The following is a 21013-nucleotide window of genomic DNA, read 5'->3' on the forward strand; positions in this document are numbered from 1 at the left end:
TATCAGTGGAAAAAAAAGAACGCACACCAGAAAAAAAAGAGTTATTATGCAAGAGTCAGAGAAAAAAATGACAGCTATAGAGACTATAGAGAGTGAGTATGTAAGTGTAAGAATAGAGAGAAAAAGAGAATGAGTTTGTGGAGAGGAACAAGATCTGGACCAAAAGAACAAGGTTATGAAATTAAGTTTGAACTAAATTGTCTTAGAGGACGGATGTGCATTTCGGAAATGCGTCGAAAAAAGTTCGGGAAAAAGTTGAATGTGAGCACCGGTTACGACAATATTCATCACTATTAATGAGAGACACTGCTTCGAACATTTTGACGCAGCATTAACAGTGATGCATACCACCCTGAAAAAAGGTACCCCATTTTTTTAATTTTAATAACTTTTTTTTATCATAAATCGAATCGGAATGCAGTCTTCGGATGAAATATTTGTCATAGTTAGGCTTTAAGAAAACTCGTTTCAAAAGAAATCGGTCGAAGGAGACCTAAGTTATTTATGAAAAACTGGATTTCCATTTTCCTTTCGAGCAAAATGTCTCAAAATCCCATACAAATTTTAGGCCTGTTGAGCGACCCTTTCCCGTTATCCGATCTATCTCAAATTTGGCATGAAACCTTGTTCTAGGCCTAGGATCAATTAAAGCCTGCGGCGCATAACATTTCACAAGTTTGAAATTTCTCATTCAAATTTGGGGCAGTCTATGTACAATGAACATTCATGCTAAATGTACATTGTACATATATGCATAAGAAACGACCGAGAAGTTCACATAGAATAACGACAGTAAGTTATGACTGACTGACAGTTATGTAAGCGCTTCGAAACTTATCGGATAATCGACTAGTTTTTGAAAAAAATTAGAAGAAATACACCAAAATCGGAGGAAAAAAGGTGAAAAAACGTGATTTTACGCTGAACGGAATAATGAGCTATTTATTTCTGTTTTACGCAAAATTCAGGGTGTTAATAATGAAATAATCCCAATTCAGAATCAGCTGACGTCTATTGTATTTGGCCGTTTGCCTCAAATGCTAAAAAAGCGATGGAGTTTAGTTGTTTGGCAACACTCCGCGGGAAAGCTTGTGTTTAACTCGTTTCCGGAAAAAGTGGTGTTTTGCACGTTTCCACAATATCGGACCTCAGCACACCCAGTGTCTTTCGATCCGGAAATCGCCACTCAACCCGCTGCTACTGAATTCCCACATAGATCCGAATAACAAAGCCGGAAAAACGTTTTTTTGCTATCCAAACGTGCTGCTTCTTCCTTGATTCTTACTGTTTTTCTTTTGACATCGAGGAGAAGAGGTGCCAGATCGCCAGCTACAACCAAAATTGTCAGTTGAACCTTGGTGCATTGACTGACAATTTGGCCCAAGGTAAAAGCACCACCACAGAAAGCACTCAGCTGGTACCTTAGCGCCTTGGCTGCAGTGTGGGCCCAGGTGAAAGCGCGAGATACCCAGAGCTATTAGCTGCTGAAGGGTTGTATGCTGTGCCTAAACCACCCGAACAGACCGAGCTATTAGCTGCTACACACAATAGCTTCCTTACCACATTAAGTCTGTCCCGGTCTCTATGTGTAACTAATTGTTTTTGTCTGTGTCGTCGTTTCGTTTCTGTGCTGCAATTATCACAACAATGCATGACATCTGTACCAGTTGCGGTCGTGCATCCCCTCCCGCACCAAGAAAATCGAAAAGAGGGAAAAAGTCTGATGTATCAATCCACGATTCCTCCATCAATGTAAGCTGGGTATGCTGTGATGCTTGTAGTTCGTGGTATCACAGCGTATGTGTCCGTATCAGCCAAAATCTCTATCCTGACTTAACAAAGTTCGATTTTTCCTGCGAAAAGTGCTGTTTACGTGGGATCCTTGTGCCGAAACTTAATCTTCTAACCTCCCCAAGTCCCAACGCCGATGTTTTGATTGATTTGGAAGCGCAAATAGCGAGATTAACTTCGGAGCTCCAAAACCTTGAGGAACAAATCCAGGCATTCCGCACCGAATATCGAGATAGTTTCGATTGCCTTAAAAATCGTGTTAGCGAAGCAAACAATCTCGGAAAGGAATCTAAAATTCTACAGGACATGGAGAAGAAGATCGAGGCTATAGAATGCAATACCAAGCTCGCCCAAATGTGCACATCAAACGTCAACAACTGCAGGCTAGCTTTAAACAAAGTTCCGTTCTTACCTGGCGAAAATGTTAGGCAAATAACTGAATCTGTTTTCCGACATCTGAACCTGCTTGAGCTTCTTCCGAATCTAGTCAACTGTTTCCGTCTTCCTGTCAAACCGTCCAAGTGGTCAGAACGTAACATCAGCCCTACCATCATTATTATTCTCGATCGTGCGGAAACACGGAACACTGTGTTGAATAAGTATTTTGAAATGTACAGAGAAATGAAGCTTTCAATCCTCGACAGCCGTACCCCACTAGATTACAGGTTCACTCTGAACGAAGTACTTCCAACTTCCATCTTCCGCACACGTAACCTCGCCCTTCGTCTCAAACAGCAGAATCTGATTCAATCTGTTTTCGTTCGGAACTGCAAGATATCTGTTAAGCTTCCTGGACAGCTACGCTTCATCTCGGTCAAGGACTCTAAGCATCTTATTGAGCTCACTAAAGAAAACCCTGAACCAAGTGATCTCAATAATTCATCAATATTTTTTGATGCTGAAACAATACATCTCCCTTGCGAAAGCCCAGCACAGTTAATCGAATCGACGACGACTTCTAATACCAATAACCATAATGTCTAACCTCCGATCGAATCTCCGAATTGGCCACCTCAACATCCGCAGTCTGGAGAAACACATCGATGGAGTTAAACTTCTCCTCGACAGAACTTGTTACCACTTCTTTGGGCTTACCGAAACTATGTTGAAGTTATCTTCCCCAGTTGGTCCTGTTCGGTTGCCTTCCTACAACTTCATTCGACACTCTCTTCCAAATAAGCATGAAAGGCGTTCAAGATCTCACGGTGGTATCGGGCTCTACATTAGGAAGGGAATAAAAGCTACACCTGTTCTAAAATCCACGTTCAATCCCTCAACCCCCACCAATCAACGGGTTGAATATCTAGCGGTACAAGCCAGAATCAATTCGCTTAGCATATGTGTTGCAGTAATCTACAACCCGTGTGGAACAAATCCACTATTCCCGCAACTATACGAAAATCTTATCGACGAGCTCTCAGCTTTCAATTTCGATAGGTTGTATCTAATGGGTGACTTTAATATCAACGTGGCAGCTGAGCAACCTTCGAGTAGTCTCGTTGCACTCAATCGTATCCATACAGCCTTCAACCTCTCTATTCTACCGACTGCTCCTACCAGAATCACTGAACACAGCTCTACGACAATAGATTTGCTCGTGACGGACGCACCCCAATCCATAAAAAAAGCGAAAACATCTTCAGCCAACACGTTATCAGACCACGAGATCGTATTTCTTATTGCCGATCTGCGTATACCCGAACCACCACCTCAGCTCATTACGGTTAGAAATCTACGTTCTATCGATCAAGCTGTACTCCATGTTGACTTCCAAAACCGTGACTTCTCACAGTTTTACAATACGCCCAACGTCGACACGAAAACGCAACTGCTTACGGCCGAATTAAAATCTCTTCTTGACACCCACGCACCAGAACGCACTACTATCGTTCGAGATAGAAAGACACCATGGATCACATTTGAGATCAAGCGAGCAATTGCGGTCAGGGACCTCGCATATTCCCTCTATGTAAGGAATCCAAACAGATTTAAAGGAGACGCACAGTGGGTGGAATATATAAGAGAACGTAGCAGAGTCAACTCCTTAATCTCAAATGCTAAGAAAAGATATGCAGAGCGCTGCTTTTCGAATGATATCTCTCCCAAACAACTTTGGAGTAATTTAAGAAGAGAAGGAGTTCACAACAACTCCAAAAGATCCTCACCTGATGAAGGATTCGACATAGATCTGCTTAACGCGTTCTTCTCTGACGGCCATCAAACGAACCGGCCTGGCCCAACGCCAGCTCCTGATGTAATCACCGAACCGACGAGAACTACAAGGCGCTTCTCTTTCCACCAGATAACGACAAACGAAGTTTCCAATAAATTATTCGAAATTCAGTCCAACGCAATAGGCTGCGATAATATTCCGGTATCCTTTCTGAAGCTCTTGTGCCCATTCATCCTTCCAGTCATGAAGCACCTGTTCAATACCATTATCTCATCGAACCATTTTCCATCGTGTTGGAAAAAGGCCATCGTCACACCAATACCTAAAGTAACGAGCCCTACTTCAGCTAAGGATTTTAGGCCAATAAGTGTGCTTCCAGCTATATCCAAGGTGTTAGAGAAGATTCTGCTATCCCAAATCACATTACACCTCAATGAAAGCGATCCACCACTTCTAGCAATGAACCAATCCGGCTACCGCAAGGGATACTCTACAACAACTGCGCTCACCAAAGTGGTCCACGACATTGTCACCAACTTTGATAATGACTACTGTACTGTCATGGTTTTGGTTGACTTCTCACTAGCGTTCAATTCTGTTAAACACAACATCCTAAACAGAAAACTAAAAAATGAGTTTGGATTCACATCTCCTGCTTGCGAGATGATATCATCATTTCTGAGCCAACGCTGCCAAACAGTCCGATGCTTCAATCAAGAATCTTCCGTAAGAATCTTAAAAGATGGAACTCCCCAAGGCTCCTGCTTGAGTGCCTTGTTATTTAGCCTCTATATAAATGACCTACCATCCGCGCTAGAGTGTAATTACCAGCTTTACGCTGACGACCTGCAAGTCTACGTCAGTGGTCCTAAATCTAACATCGACTCTCTAGTCAGACAGATCAATAACGACCTTACCGCTATCGAAGAATGGAGCTATCACAATCATTTGTCACCCAACCCAAACAAAACACAAGCGATTGTGTTTTCAAAGAGTGGCACATTGATTCCACGCGATAGAATTACCTTCTGCAATCAAACATTGCCAATTCAAGAAAAAGTTAAAAACCTCGGCCTCATAATGGATAGCCATCTTACATGGAAAAACCAAACCAACGATATTGTCTCCAAAGTATACTTTACATTGAAAACGTTCCGTCGATTCCAATCAGTACTTTCAACTCCGATTCGGCTGAAGCTAGTCCAGGCAGTAATTATTCCAATTTTTTTGTACGGAGATGTCATCTACTTCCCTGGTCTATCGGCAGCACTCAAAGACCAACTGCTGCGCTGCTTTAAATCTGCCTCCAGGTTCATCTATAATCTTAAAAGAAGGGAAAGTACCAGCGCGGTGAGAAAAAGCATCTTAGGTCGAGATCTTTTAGACAACTATCATCTTCGCATTGGGTGCTTTATGCGACAAGGATTCTGCAACCAACTTCCTGACTATCTCACTGAACATCTTCAACATGCCAGAAACAGCAGAACTAAATGTTTTATCCTGCCACACCATACAACCAGCTGTAAGAAGAGTATTCTTCTGTACGGTGCCTCCTACTGGAACAGTCTGCCAATTTCCGTGAAAGAGTCAAGTAACCCACGTAGTTTTAAGGAAGCACTGAATAGTGTACTCTAGAGATATTTGTATTAAGATTAGATCTAGGTTTAATTTCATCTCCATTCGAACATCAACTAGTGAAATCCTTATGTTACATATCCTTAACCTGAACTATAGTTTATAACTGACAGGCTCACGTACTCCTAACAATAAACATTAAACATTAAACATTAAACAGTCCACCTTTTATCGATGTGTTTTTCGTATTAAATTAGCATACTCCAATAAAGTTTGTCGAATTTTTATTTTCAAGAATTTTTTTCCAACAAATTTATACCGAAAGTATGACTGATGCTCGAAAGAATACAAATTTTTAAATGAGAAATATTTTAGATTTTAACTTTCCGGTTATGTTCTACCTAAACGATGATCTATATTGGGGCGAATGATGCTACATGATCCCTGGGGAAACTTGATTCCATCGCTATATCTCGAAACAGGGATGTCTTACAAATATCAAATGTTCTAGAAAAATGTGCCGAATAGAACAAAACTACAATGCTGCTATCTCAACAAATTTTAATATTTTTTTATTTTTCGAGTAATTCAACTTTGTTTGAAAATTTTTACAAAATGTGATGTGAACACCTTTGTTTATCAATTTAAAACGTTTCCCACATGAAAAAATTAGAATAAAATTTTTTATTCCAATATGTCAATCGTTAGAGTATAATATAAACTTCACTGTGCCATATTTTCAAAGCAATAGCAAACTCTCAATTTAATTATAAACATACATTTTCCAAAATGTATGTTATGGGTAAAATTGATCCCTAGAGTCCAAAACGATATATTTTTCTTCTGAATGGATCGTGATAGTAGGTTATTACGAAGTTATTAATATTTCTACAATAACTAATGTTCATCCATTAATAATCTGTTAAAAAGCACTCAAAATACTGTATTTATCTAAAAACTAGAAAGTTGCGCCTTAAAGTATGCAATTACATTAGGGTAATTGACAAACTTTTAGAATTCTCTTTGTCTGATACTTACAAACTGTGAAATGAGAACTAATGTGGCAAAAAATAGTCAACAGACCTTTTATCTTCTGACTTAACTTGATTTTTGTCTAGAGTCAGGGCACCCTGAATTAAGGATCAAGTCTCCTGTATCTTAAAAAATATCACAATTTTTTTAAACTCACGAAAATGCTTCCAGTTCTACGAGTTCATGTATCGTTCTAACTTTTGGAACCTATAAACTTGAAATTACACGCTATCAGAAAATGCAAAAGACGGTGAATTGCTAAATTTTTCCAAAAAAATATGTTGAAAATAATAAAAGGGATCAAGTATCCCAATTTTCCCTTATAGAAAAATGGATTTCTGTCTGTCTGTCTGTCTGTCTGTCTGTCTGTCTGTCTGTCTGTCTGTCTGTCTGTCTGTCTGTCTGTCTGTCTGTCTGTCTGTCTGTCTGTCTGTCTGTCTGTCTGTCTGTCTGTCTGTCTGTCTGTCTGTCTGTCTGTCTGTCTGTCTGCCTCTCTGCCTCTCTGCCTCTCTGTTCCCTATAAATGCGTAAACTACTAAACCGATTTATTATAAACTTGGCAGGTGGATGCTTTTGAAGCCTGGGAGAGTTCCTATTATGGTTCGAGTCGTCCCCCTCTCATTAGAAGGGGGAAGGAGTCTCTCAAAGAACAGACAAATGTTTGAATAGCACGAAAGCTGATCAAGCAAATTAAACCATTTTTGGCATGGCAGGGTATTTTGGTAAGAGGAATGAATCTATGAACATTTGTTACCCCTTCTTCCTTCCAGTGGGGAGATAGGAAGGGGAAAGGGGGTCTAGCTTAGGGTTACCATATCCCGCAACAATAAAAAGAGTACATTGAGATGATTTATCAAAAAAAAAAAATAGGAAAAAAACGTAGAACCCCACTTATCTGAATTCTATTTTTCTGAGCTCCCGCGTTATCTAGCCATCAGGTTGACACAAGATCCTAATATTTATCGAGCTTTTCGCCCGGATTGTTGCAATTGGATGTACAGTAGAACCCAACTTACCAGAGATAGTCGAGGGACCTTTTTGGATTAGTGAAACCTTTTATTTATTATTAATTTTAATCGACGTTTCTCGCAAGGTTAGGCTTCAAACTTGCAAAAAAAACGTCGATTCAATAGCTTAACAACATAACGCGATGATAAATCAAATTTTTACATGGATTTTATATAAAAATAGTGGCTCGGATAACGCGGAAGCTGGGGGTTCTACTGTACACATTTTTTGTTATTTTAGGTGTGACCGAGATATTTCAATTCAATCAAATACTGCCAATGGCTTGGAAGTTATGTGACTTACATACCAATTATAAATTTTCTTTAAAAATATTCTTGTACTTTACCTAAATTTCGTGCATTTAGATTCCATTTTGCATACTCAAAGGCGCATATCGCGTTCACTGTTTATAACTACTAAAAATGTTGTAAGCTAAATTCCTTTCGTAGTTTTTGCATAAAATGTGAAACAACTTAATAAAGGAAAGTGACGGACGCGTTTTTGGAGAAGAAAATTTTCATTACAGCTCCGCGCAAATTTTCTCTTTTATTTTTGTAATATTTTAAATATAACTGCTTAAACCGCGTATCTGCGTTAAAATTGAAACACGGAAACAAGAAGTTTTGAATACACGCCTTCAAGAATTGTGCCTTCAATGAATTTGGTCAACATCCGCTTTTTAGCTTCTGGATTTCGGTTATGTTGATTCGATCGGCTAGAACGTGTGCTTGCATCTTTTACATGCTGACATGAAAAATCTGGCATGTCAGGACGCGATGTAAAACTTGCTGGAATTGACTCCAGTTATCCTGCATTGGTGAGTCCGTTCCGATTTATTTTAATGATATATTTTTGGCAGTTGCATTCTACAAAACCTGAATTGAATTATCATCGTGTTCACGTTGCCTAGTCACAATTTAGGGTTTTTTTTTAACTGTTTTTAAGGCGTTTCTGCTGTGAAGGCTTTTTAAGAGTGGAAAGTGTATGAAAATTTATGATCGCACCATTTACCTAAATTGGTTCTGATAATTCGAGTTTTAAGTTATAATATAATGAATTCATCAACTGAGCAATCAAAACGTTTTTCACGTTAAAATAGTTTATGAAAATGCGTTGGAAGGATTAAAAACTTAAAAAGGTACTAGTAAGCTAAGCATTAACTTGTAGTAGTAAAGGAATATGATTGAATAATAATTTTGAGAATAGGATCAAAAACTAGATTGCACTAGTCAAAAGTGTTTCCTGATCATATCCTCCCACCCCCTCTCCAAAACAAAATTAATTTGCTAGGATGCAGAGGTGACCTCGGTCCTAAAGCACAAATTTACTACTTTCATCCATTTCTCTATTTTTCCAATCTATCTATTGACTACTAGGACGTGGCCGGCGCCGTTATTGATGATTAAAGAGAGAGCATCAGTTTTGGGCATTGTGAATGTGCTGTCAGTCCCAGACACCATTCATTTGACCTTTGAACAAAATTGGTGGCCTCGGTCAATCACGGAGTAGCAACCATTGGCGATGTGGAACTATTTCTACTGAGCCACGCCTGCGATCATGGGATTCGAAATGCATTTAATTCAATATCAATCATACCAAAGAAGAGTATCAATGAAATTTATTAAAGCAATCATATGAAATTTTAATTCGTTTTTATTACAAAAAATAAATACAGCATTTCGGGCTCAATGATTAATGGTGGATGTGAGTAGTCAATCAAGCTAAGCTAAGCTAAGCTAAAATGTGAAACAACTTAATAAAATGGAAGAAATACGTTGGTTTTTCTGATCAAATGGCTTTCAACAAAAAAAACGAATACAATTGATAAAAACTCACAAAAAGAAGAGTACGCCAATTTTGTGATCGAAAAAGAGAACATGTACTCTTAAAAGAGTACGTATGGTATCCCTCGCTAGCTTATATTTTTTTCTACATAACTCAAGAACTAATGAAGCTAATGGAAACAGATTTGGCAAGGGAGGGTATTGGAATGCGAGAAATTATTCTATGATCATGTCAGACCCCTCCTGTCTAGTGTCAGGGCACCCTGAATTAAGGATCAAGTATACTTTAACTAAAAAACTATCACAATTTTTTAAGTCTCACGAAAATGCTTCTAGTTCATTACGAGTTCATGTATCGTTCTAACTTTTGGAGCCTATCAAATTCAAATTACAAATTATAAGAAAATGAACTGAAAACTAATTAAGAGATCAAGTTTCAGAGAATCAGAATAAATCACCTTTGTAGTACAATTCGAAACTCCAGTTGAAGCGGTTGCTTCTGAATTACCGTATTCCGGGGTAAGATTGTTAACCTTTTTCAATATTTTTCGTTTAATTTTCTGTTAACACTAGAAAGACCGCACCAGTCAAAATGACTGGTTGGACACTTTGTTTGTTGAATATCTTTTGCATACTTCGCTTTAAAAATTCGCAAAAAATACGACTTTTCATGAATTTTGAATCTCTACAAAACTGTGTATTTTTGATTTCACTAGCTCTTTTAGTAAGCGAGAAAAATTTCGCCATGGACACTCGGACCGTGACCAGTCAAAATGACTGGTAAAATTCACAACCCTATAACTCAAACAAGATAGAAAATTTTCGCTTGCTTTTGGTTTCATTTGCAAGCTACATTCAAGACAATGAGTCCTAGTTGATTTATGGTGGGCAGAAGTGTGTCATTCGTTATGAAATTATTGATTTTCGATGCGAAGTCGTGAAGATTTGAAGAAAAAGTTATCGGATTGGCCGCTGTGTGGCGCTTCAAGCACTTGACTCCGAATTTTTTTAGTCTGTTTTGTTGCCCAACTTTAATCGAACTTTCTGTCAAAATTTGGCGAAATTTCATTAAGATTTGTAAAAGTTATGTTAGATTTAATACATGTCCATTCGGATAATCGAGTAGTTTTAGGTGATAAATATGTTTTATACTAAACTAGAAAAACAACTAAACTAAAGAAAAACAAATCAACGTGTATATTTGACAATGTTGATTCATTATTTTAATTTTCACTGTTTTCCTTCGCACGACATAACTTGATGCATATAATCCCTAAAACTCACTCGGTCCATGGTAACCGTTTTCCAATTTCTTGGATGTTGATCAGATCTTATCAGATAAATGTACGATTGCAAAAGCCTGTTTTGCAATAAAAAATAAATAAATTTACTATTTCAAGATAAAATTGAAATTTTTCTTTTCCAGGAATGAAAAAACGGAACTTTAAATAAAAATCGTTATTTAAATCATTATGTCTGAACATGAAAGACATGGTTTCGACTTTGGTTTAGTTAAGATTTGTGAAAAAGGTTTTTCAAAAATTTGCAAAAAGTTCAATATTTGATTAAAACGCGGTGAATCCGTGCACTCATAGTGAAAAACCATGTATATAACCAGAGATGCCAATGTGCCTGATTTTTCAGGCGTTGCCTGATTTTTCGAGGCTTTGCCTGACAACCTGATAAGCCATTGAATTTCCCTGATTTTTGAAAATATGCCTGATTTTGCCTGATTTTTGTGAATGTCGTGAAAAATGGGTAGTAAGGAACTTAAGTAGGGTACCATAGCTGAAGTAAAAAAGTGAAAATGTGGCTGAATCAAAGCAATCAAAAGACCCCGTTAATTTTTTATTTAAAAAGAGAATTAAAGGGAATCTTTTGATTGCTTTGATGCAGTAGAATTATTCAACTAAGTAAGCTCACAACACCATATTAGAGTGAAAATGTGGAGCGATGACCAAAAAAAAAAGGTCATCACTTAGAGCAAAATTCCCGTTAATTTGACGTTGCCTGATTTTGCCTGATTTTTATTTCGCCAGTTCCCTGATTTTTGAAAATGAATGTTGGCAACCATGTATATAACACAAATTTTTATTTGAATCTATAAAAGTCTTTATTCTTTACCTTTAGCATGCAAAAAAATTGATTTTGGATGAATAGCGGTGAATCCGTGCACCCATGGTAAATTGCTATATTTATAGAAAAAATATGCTTCAAAACCTACAATATCAAGTATAATTTATAGGCAACGTGTTGAAAAATTTCAGAGCGATGGATGCTAGAAAATATCTACTAAAACAAAATTGAAGTGAAACCGTGCACCCATGGTCAATATCCATAGCCGCCTAACATGATTTTATAATTAGATTGATAATGTGTTATTAGTTTTTGGTTATTAGTTGAAATATTCATTTTATGACATACACGCATTCGTCAACTATGCCAAAATGAGGTGATTCCGTGCACCCATGGTGAAAAAATATTTCCATTTTATAACAAAAATGATATCGAGTAAATAACAAAACAATTTCAAAAGAAAAAAGTTTAAAATATCATGATAGAAAAAATTTTCCCTTTGCCAGTCATTTTGACTGGTCACGGTCCGAATAGGTATATTCAATTTGCCGGTCCTTCTAGTGTTAAGAAGAATGTGGCATGTTTCATATTTTTAAACCAGTACTGAACTCCTATGAACGTAAAACATGGTTTCAGATATTTATTAGACAACTTTAAATTTGATTTAAAATCTATTTCATCTTTGTTTTGAATTTGATGCTTTGGGGTAACATTGATCAGTCTCTATTTTGACGGTTTTAACGGGTTTTCTTAATCATAAAAAATACATAACACCTCCATAAGATCTCTTCGCGGTCCAAAAAAAACAAACAACATCGCGGTCCTTATAATGTGTTAAAGCCGAGCAAAAATTAAAGTCGAAAGATGGACAATGATGGGGCAATAAAGGGGCTAATTTTTTTAACATAACCTATAAAATTTTAACTACAAAAAACAATTGAAATTTTGCCTTCATTTAATTCCCTTGGGCCTCACACTATTCCCCTATTTTTGTTCCTTCAAACTTTACCATTTGAAAGGGTTTCTAGCCTTTTGTCCTACATTGGCTTACTCTTGTAAATTGTCCCTTTTGAATATCAAAAACTTCCCTCACACTACAACAAAAACTACACCAAAACTATACATTTACTAAACACAAAAAGTTAAACTCTCTCATAAATCAACCTGTTAGCTTCTAAACTCTTTGATTTCATCAGGAAGGGTGTTTGTTTGCGAGCCTTCGAAAAAATAGATATTTCAAGATTTTGAAATAACATTTTTACTTATTTTTAAAATTTTCAAAAACAAACCAAGTTTTTCCCAATTCGAAACTCAACTTATAGGTTTTTCAACGTAGAAAAAAGTTTTAAAATTTTTTAACTTTAGACTTAGTTATTGGTGATTATGTGGAGAAATTTCATGTTGTTCTAAGTTTCCCCGGTTTACTGTATGTTAAAATTTAATTTAAAATGATACCAACAAAAAAAAGGCAAACTTAAATGATTTCCTTAAATTTCATTTATTTTTGGAAGGTGTAGCAAAGCACACCGGGTCAGCTAGTAAGCAATCAAAATAGCTTCATTAATTATCGAAAGTTGAAAATCCTACCAATCCTTAGGAGAAATGGAAAATAAAACTCAAAAGATTAAGTTCGGTCTAGCTCAATGGTTTTCAAACTTTTCCATTCACCGCCCCCTTTTTAAAACTTTCAAGCTTAACGCCATCTCTGGGGCGTGAAATTTTCATAAAATCTAAAAAAAATAATAAAATGAATCGTTGAAAAACCATTAGCTTTTGGCTTTAGGTTGTTGTTTGACCAAACTCAAAATTCATTTAACTTTATATGAGGGACTCAGAGACAAAGTGGTAGGGGGAATTATAAGTGCAAAAATGTTCAATTTTGATTTAATGCCAAACGATTCTTCATATTACAATCTATATTTCGTGATCTTTCAGATTTTTATTTACATGATATTTCGTTCGAAAGAAGATGCAAATTTTCGAAAAATTTATGGAAAATGACCAAAAATAACAACTTAAAGGCGTGTTATCTCGAAATTAGCTTTTATGTTTTATACACTTTTGGCTCCGAAAGCTTCATGTTGCTTCAAACCTCCAGTAAACACTCTATGTAAAGTTACCTGGGCAATTACTTAAACTGATTGATGAGTTTATTTTCTTAAATTTTAGTAAACAAAACTGTATATTCACCACAAATTTGCATTCTTGAATAGAAACCAGTTTCTATCAAGCCAGTGAAATAACGTTAAAAATTTATTATTTCTTGATGTCTGAATTTGAGTCCTGTTCAAAGTTAAGCAGTATTCACGGGTCTTAAAGTTTAAATTAGATTCTAATGACTGAATTCCGGCAATGTTAGTGATAACCGAATTGATTATGGCAAATGGCCCAATTGATTTTTTGAATCGACTGAAATAAAGATGAACAAATAAGAATTTGAATTATAAATTCTCTTACATAAAAAAATATTTCACTTTTTTCCCAAAAAAAATGATATTACTGAACCACGATGACGCCTTTCTCACAGCTTTTTTCGAAGGTTTGCTTAGCAGATTTTTTAGAGACAACACATTTTAAAGATTATCAAGCATTGCCAACTAAAAATTATCTTTTTTTTTGTAAAACCCAAACTAATCTTACAAAACAAGATCAACATTTAGAGCATATACAAAATTTGTGACAGTTAAAAAAAACTTTTAGATACATTTTTGAAGAAAAAATATTGAGATACTGCAACAAAATTTGCCTGCACCTCTGTGAAATTAAAGTATTTGGTCTTGAACATGATGTACTGTAACGTAATTTTATTGTATTGCATCGAACTTACTCGTTGTTGTTTCACATCTACGATGATTCGTTATTTGTGAATTACGACCTCACCGCCCCCTGAGCCCTTCCAACGCCCCCCAAATTTCAAAATTGAGCTCACCGCCCCCCTGGAAGCTTCCAACGCCCCCAAGGGGGCGGTAGGGACCACTTGGAAAACCACTGGTCTAGCTGAACGAAAAATTTTTATGTTTTTTTTATGTTGGTTATCCACCGTGGGTGCACGGATTCACCGCAGTTTCTGCCTAAGTATGTGCTCACATGCATTCTTTAGATTAGTAAGTTCGACAAATCTCCAATGCAACGCGTACATCATACCTGGACCATGCCTTCGTATGAATTGTTATGGAGTGAATGTATTGTGTTGATGTAGGCTTATTTTGGGAGAACGAGTCAATAAGGTGGGCTAGTTTACTTACAGGTATTCCGGAATCCGTGCATGTACCAGCTGTCAACTGATTGAACATTCTTATTATATAGTCAGATATAAGAGGAAACACAACGCAAAAGTTTTCTTGCCGATACCGGAAATCGAACCCAGTACGCCAGCCTATCCACTAGATCACAACTGCGCTACTGGTCTAGCTGAACAAAAAGTGAACCTGCTATCCAATCCCTTCTTTTTCTTTTTTCTTTTTTTTTTGTATTCCAAAACATTTAAACTTTTCTCCGAATTCGAATTTTTAAACTAATTCTTAAAGTAGGATCTTACAAGGAAGGGGAATGGGTTTTGAAAAATCTTTCTTTTTCTTACAAGGTTGGATAGAGGCCTCCTCATTGGCTAAGCAAAGAGCATTTAACCGTAGTATTTATATCCATTTGAATTGTAATGAAAATGATAATCAGAATATTGATGGATATAGTTTTTTTCTTTATCAAGAAAAATATTGCTTGAGTTTTTTGCGAACACGGCGCGTATGGTACTGGTATGGTGGTTCACGCATTTTCTCTTTCTTAGTTCCTGACGTCTCTGCTTTATCTGCTCTCAAGTGGGCCCGGCCGGTTTATGTTTTCTATTATTTTAATGTTTTTACATTAACACAATGCAATAGGAAACATGAACAAGGACAAGAAGGATAATAACAATCTTTTATTATTCTCCCGGATCGAACATAAGTTCTGGCTCTGGTAGTACGATTAGTGATTAGTGATAAGTGATAAGTGATTAGTGATTAGTGATAAGTGATGTACGAACCTAAATCATTTCTTATGTTGAATCCTCTAATCCAGAAGCAGTCTTTGAATGGAATGCATATCATTATAAAATTTTATTGTCGCAATCTCTGTCATCTATGACTTTCCGAGGCCACTTTTATCAATCACTGAGGCAGAATGAAGCTAATTTTTTGAGTATCTGTCAGCCGCGTTTGATTCTTTCAGCTAGTCGAAATGAGCTTGGCGCTTAGCTGATTAGTTAGAAAAAATATTAGCTTAATATTGCCTCCGCACTTCATTATCATACAAATCAATCCCAGAAAAGGTCCCGGGGAAGCTCGTTGTCGGTTGTTAATTATAAAAAAGGTTCTCCCGGGAAAGTTAATGCCATTGCACAAAGTACTTCGACAAGGCGAAATCATCGTTCCCGTCCCTCGTTTATAGTCTAGATTTTATTCGGGTTTTTTTTATCTGTCATACAGCGGGCGCTTGATGCCCGGGTCGAGACTAAATGATGCCACGTCATGTTCCTTTGATCTCGGTCTATCCGCCGGCAAACGGGTGACGCCGAGCTCCGGAATGAGACGTATATAATATCCCTGTCTGTCCACCTTGCTCACCTTTGCTCGGCCGGAAACCTTCAAAACTTCGGGAAAGGACACATGCACTGAGGAAAATCAGACAAGTTGGCTGGTTTTCGGGCTCGATTAACGAAATAAGTTACAATTTTTAACAGTGTTAAGCACAAATTACCTGCATGTGTTCGGAAGATAAGCTTCAGGTTTTAATTTAAGTTCCATTAAGTCGATAAATCACAGCTCTTTCTCTTGCCGGTGAATTTATCTCAGTGTGGATGTGCAGATGGGTTGGGAAGATTAAAAGCACGGTTTAATGGAAGTAAATCAGCGCTCGGAATCGAGTTTTTGCGTAGCGAATTTTCTGAGTAGGCTGAACGGTGGTTCATTAATTTACATTCTTTAATGTTCAGTTTATCAGGAATGTTAATTAGTTGATTACTTTGTAAAACGCTTTGATTTTAATTTTCCCGGATGAAAACGAAAGCAGCTACGGTTGATGAATGCTATGATTGGTCCTATCGGCAGAAACAAATCATGTTGAATCATCTGCGAAAAAGCGCCAGCGGCTCTCGACACGATAACATTGGAAAGGATGAGATGAAGCGCTCGAGGAAGATGAGCTTCTTTAACTGTTTGAAGTTGAGACAAAATAGTCGTCTGTTTCTTGATTTTTCCGGCAGATAGCCAGTATCGTAGATGTTCTCGAATTGCAAACATGACTTTTCCAGGCTCTTTTGCGATCAAGATAACAGAATACTAAGCATTACCACAAGTTCAAGTTAAGGGGGGGTAGGGTCTAACAGGTATAAAAAAACACCATTTTCACGATTTTTTTCTAGAGCTATCGTTCAAACAAATGTATTCAAATTTTTTGCATTATACAAAGCATTGTTAAAAGAACTGTAAGTTGCTCCCCCCGGTGGGGGAGCAAACTTAGTTAAACGGGGTCACCAAAATGTAAGTTGTTCCCCCCGGTGGGGGAACAAACTTAGTTAAACGTCCTGATCATCACTTCGGGTCACCAAGATGTCAATTGTTCCCCCCGGTGGGGGAACAAACTTAGTTAAACGTCCCGATCATCACGTTGGGTCACCAAGATGTAAGTTGCTCCCCCCGGTGGGGGAGCAAACTTAGTTAAACTATTAAAATGTAAGTGGAGCAACTTCTTTAAACTACACTGGGCTGTGATACTTTCTTTCGGCTGACAACCGAACACACTCGATTCTAACTTGCAACTGAACTATATTTTCTGAAATATTATTAACACTTACTTTTCACACAGTTTACTGCTGCTGACATCAGCAGTAAATGTGCGGCCCGCGTCAGCACTAAATGTGCGCGGGCTCCTTATACTTGAGCCAAGCCAAGCTTCGCGCGCTTGGCCTGCTCCTCTAGTTGGCGCAGCCGGCGTTGGCTGCGCCGCCAATGAAAGATGATCGCCGCGATGATAAGGGCCACGATGAAGGCCCCATCCATCGAGTACGATGCCACATCGTGCATCGTAATGGAATTTTCCACGTTGGTGTCGCCTCCGAATGGCCACATGCTTCGTCTGGGTGTCGAATAACTGACCAATAAATCGAGTGATCAATTCGATTTATTGGATCAATTTGCTGATATGGTCATTCTGGTGCTCCTCGTATCCATTCCCTAAGGAGTCACCAGGCGGATGTTACACCAACCACTTTTGTGAGATTGGGCCAGCGTTGCCCAATCTTTATGAAACTTCCAAGAACATTTAGTAATTTTTCGTAGAAAAATATTGAAAAATGAGCCGGTGACGGAGCATTTTCGAGGATGCCTTTTAGAAAACAGGATTTGCGGTGGACACTGTATCTCAGCACAGAATCATCTGAAATCGAAAAATCAGAGCAAAATATTTTTAATAGATGTTTTTCTGGACCCCAACGTTTTTATTTAACTTAAAAATATTTTTATGAAATTTTTGTGGCTGTTTGAAGTATAAACTACGATTTTTCACTTAAAAATCCGCCATTTTTCATCTGTAAAATCTCCCCAAAGTAAAAAAATCAAAAAAGAAAAACGTTGGGGTCTGGTATTTTATATGTAGAAAATATGTTCCAAATTTGAAAAGAATCGGATAAGTAGTTTTCAAATGACGATGTCCACGGACTTTAAAAATGTGCTTTCGAGAAAAACGCGTTTGAAGTTTCTGCTCTTGCTTTCTTGCAGTATTAGATAGGAGGAGATAAAGGCCTATAACTTCTACAGCTTTGCTTCAATTGACTTGAAAATTTGACACAGCATTCTTGAAATGTTTTACAATAAGAAAATAAAAAAAATCAAAAAATCGATTTTTTGAAAGTGTTAGACCCTACCCCTCCCTTAAGTCTTGTTGCAGAACAAAAAATAACGAAAGATGGAAACATTGAAACGAACGAGAATTTTCATGAATATGAAAGTTAATTTCCCTTAATTATATTTGGCCATGGCCATGCAGAAATGATAGACGTTTTTAAAATTAATATTAAACTAATTAAACTAATAAAAAAAAATAGTCCGTTTGTCTCATTACAAGAGAGATAAAACAGGTTCAATCATTCTCATTGAAATTCAGTGCAACGAGTCTTATAGTGTTTTCGTTTAGCAGTGGCAACCTAGTTATCCATGAGTTTTGCCCTAACTGCTGTCATTGTGTTCGTTTATTAATTCAGAAGTCCGTCAGTTTTGCCCGAGGTTTGAACCTCATGCAGGCGGTAGCAACCCGTAGAAGTTGTCAGTGTCGGAGGCAAGCATAATGGTGAGAATAGCAACCATATATTTGCATCATCCCGGGTGACGCTTTTGTTTGTTTATCCAGAAAAAGTTTTGCCCCGGGCCAGTGGAGAAAACGAAATACGGCATTAATAAACTCAAAAATCTGAAAGATAATCTTAAGAAATGAAAGTTCTGCTTTATTTTTGGAATTTTGGAGATGGATCATTTAATCTTCAATTTTCAAACTGCAACTGTGGATTGTCTAAACAAAATTTGATAGTTTCAATGAACAGAAAAAAAGATTAACCAAAAGCCAGTTCATACCTATAACCTTAATAACTACAAAAGTTTTTCCAAAATACTTTTATGAAGATTTAGCGTTTTACAATCGCTTTTTATTTCATGAAACGCATTATAATCGAATTTATAATTCCAAGCATTGCACAGTTAGAAAATTTGAACCCATAATACCAGAAAATGGGGGTTCGATAACTGCAAAAGACTTCAAAGGTTGAAAGACCTGAAGTAGTCCTGCTATTCTTGTGTGAAATTTTCTGATAATATCGGTGAAATGTTATATTCTTTGAGAAAGAACATTTAAGAATTGAAAGATTATAGACGGATAGAAAATTAGAATAAGATGAATAATGTTGAAAATGAGCAGAAGGGTAATTTTCAACACCATTCATCTTATTCTTATTTTCTATCCGTCTATAATCTTTCAATTTTTAAAAATTCTTTCCTAAAGAATATTATATTTCACCAATATAGCCGATAAAATAATTTCATAAAATAAATTTGCGGGGATTAACTCTTCATTTCAAAAATCTGAAACAAAGATTCGGAAACCGAATTTTTGGTACATTTAAAAAATCGTACAGAAATTTAAAAACAGATTTAAAATTCATTTTTTAACTTCAGGTTCAGAATTCAGATTCAAAATTAAGAAAAAGATTTAGCTTGTAATTTTTTTTTCCAATCAACATAAAATTATTGAGGAATTCAAGAGAACAGAAAAATTTGCTTTCCAATTAAATTAGCAGATTCCAGATTTTTTTTAATCAAATTAGTATGTAACGTAATTCAGCAGAAAATCACAAATATAAAGAAGAATTTAAAATCTGCACAAAATTTAAACATATTTTCTCGGTGTATTGTTTAGCATTATTGATATTGCAGTTGCAGTTGTTTAAAGCTAAATTTCTTGCAAAAATCATAAATTTGGTTCAAGTTTGCATCAAGCAAATTTGATCCGAAACACTTGTATCGCTTACTTTTTTCGGAAAATTTCATTTATTTTCATCAAAGGTTAGAATCTTGGAATTTTCCAAAAAAAATTAGAAGAATGAGTTTGTTTGGTTTCAATATAGAATGAGTTTTTTTAAGATATTGAAAACTACCCTAAAAAGAACTTATTTTTTTGCTAAAATCGAATGAGTTTGATCTACTAGACTCTTAAATAAATTCAAATATTTCAACCATCGATGACAGAAAATTCAATATTTTGTTTTTTTTTAAGGTTTAAATATAAAAATTTAGGCCACCCTCTAGGTTAAGGACCACTTTTCTAAAGTAACGATTTAATACGAAACTTATTAATGTGTACTTAAGATTAATGTGTACCCCCCCCCCTATGAGTCGGTTCTTCCTACGGCTCTCTCTGCCATCATGCATTCCAGCTTTAGGACAGTTAATTTCAGTTTTTCAAATTTAAAAGGTAGCAGCACTGACTACACACACTCATTTGGTGGAACCCCTGGAAGTATGTTTAGTGTTTTTGGGAAGACAGGAATATTCAAGAGTCTGAGAAGAAGTCAGGCGTTGGAGTTCTCTTTTTGAAAGTGATGTGCACTTTTTGCCTGTGTTCATTTTCCACCACATAATGCTAATAAAGCTTCAGACGAAAAATTCTTAAATTGCCCAGAAAAAATACTTATAGAGCAACCTCCAGAAGTTAAAGTTCACATGTATGGGGACTTTAATCAACGCAATGCTGACTTCATCTCGGACCCAAAAAAGAAAGTATCCTACTCCCAGTCATTGGCTAAAACAATACTTTGCATTATATATTCGACGGAATTGCCAAGTTAGGCCTAAACCAGGTTAATCACGTAAAAAATCAAGAAAATTGTTGTTTACATGGAAAATAATAAAAAGGTAAAATTTACCAAGATAACAAGATGAACGCTCGTGAAAGCCTACCTCTTCGAGGTGAAACTCACCTCACAGCGAGGTAAAATTTACCTGAATCTAAGTTGGAAAACAAGTATAATTCACCGAGACAAAAAGGTGAATCC

General features: G+C 36.6%; 2 protein-coding genes across 3 annotated transcripts in view; one reads left to right on the plus strand and one right to left on the minus strand.

The window, feature by feature from the left end:
- Positions 1-21013, minus strand: part of LOC129755136 (uncharacterized) — an 824173-nt gene that overhangs the window by 748327 nt on the left and 54833 nt on the right. The gene's annotated exons all lie outside the window — the stretch shown is intronic.
- Positions 2894-5599, plus strand: LOC129752778 (uncharacterized). Its single transcript, XM_055748547.1, has one exon. The coding sequence runs from the start codon at positions 2894-2896 to the stop codon at positions 5597-5599; it is 2706 nt and encodes a 901-aa protein (XP_055604522.1).

The sequence above is a fragment of the Uranotaenia lowii genome, chromosome 3 (assembly GCF_029784155.1).
Source record: "Uranotaenia lowii strain MFRU-FL chromosome 3, ASM2978415v1, whole genome shotgun sequence".
Classification (NCBI taxonomy): Eukaryota; Metazoa; Arthropoda; class Insecta; order Diptera; family Culicidae; genus Uranotaenia; species Uranotaenia lowii.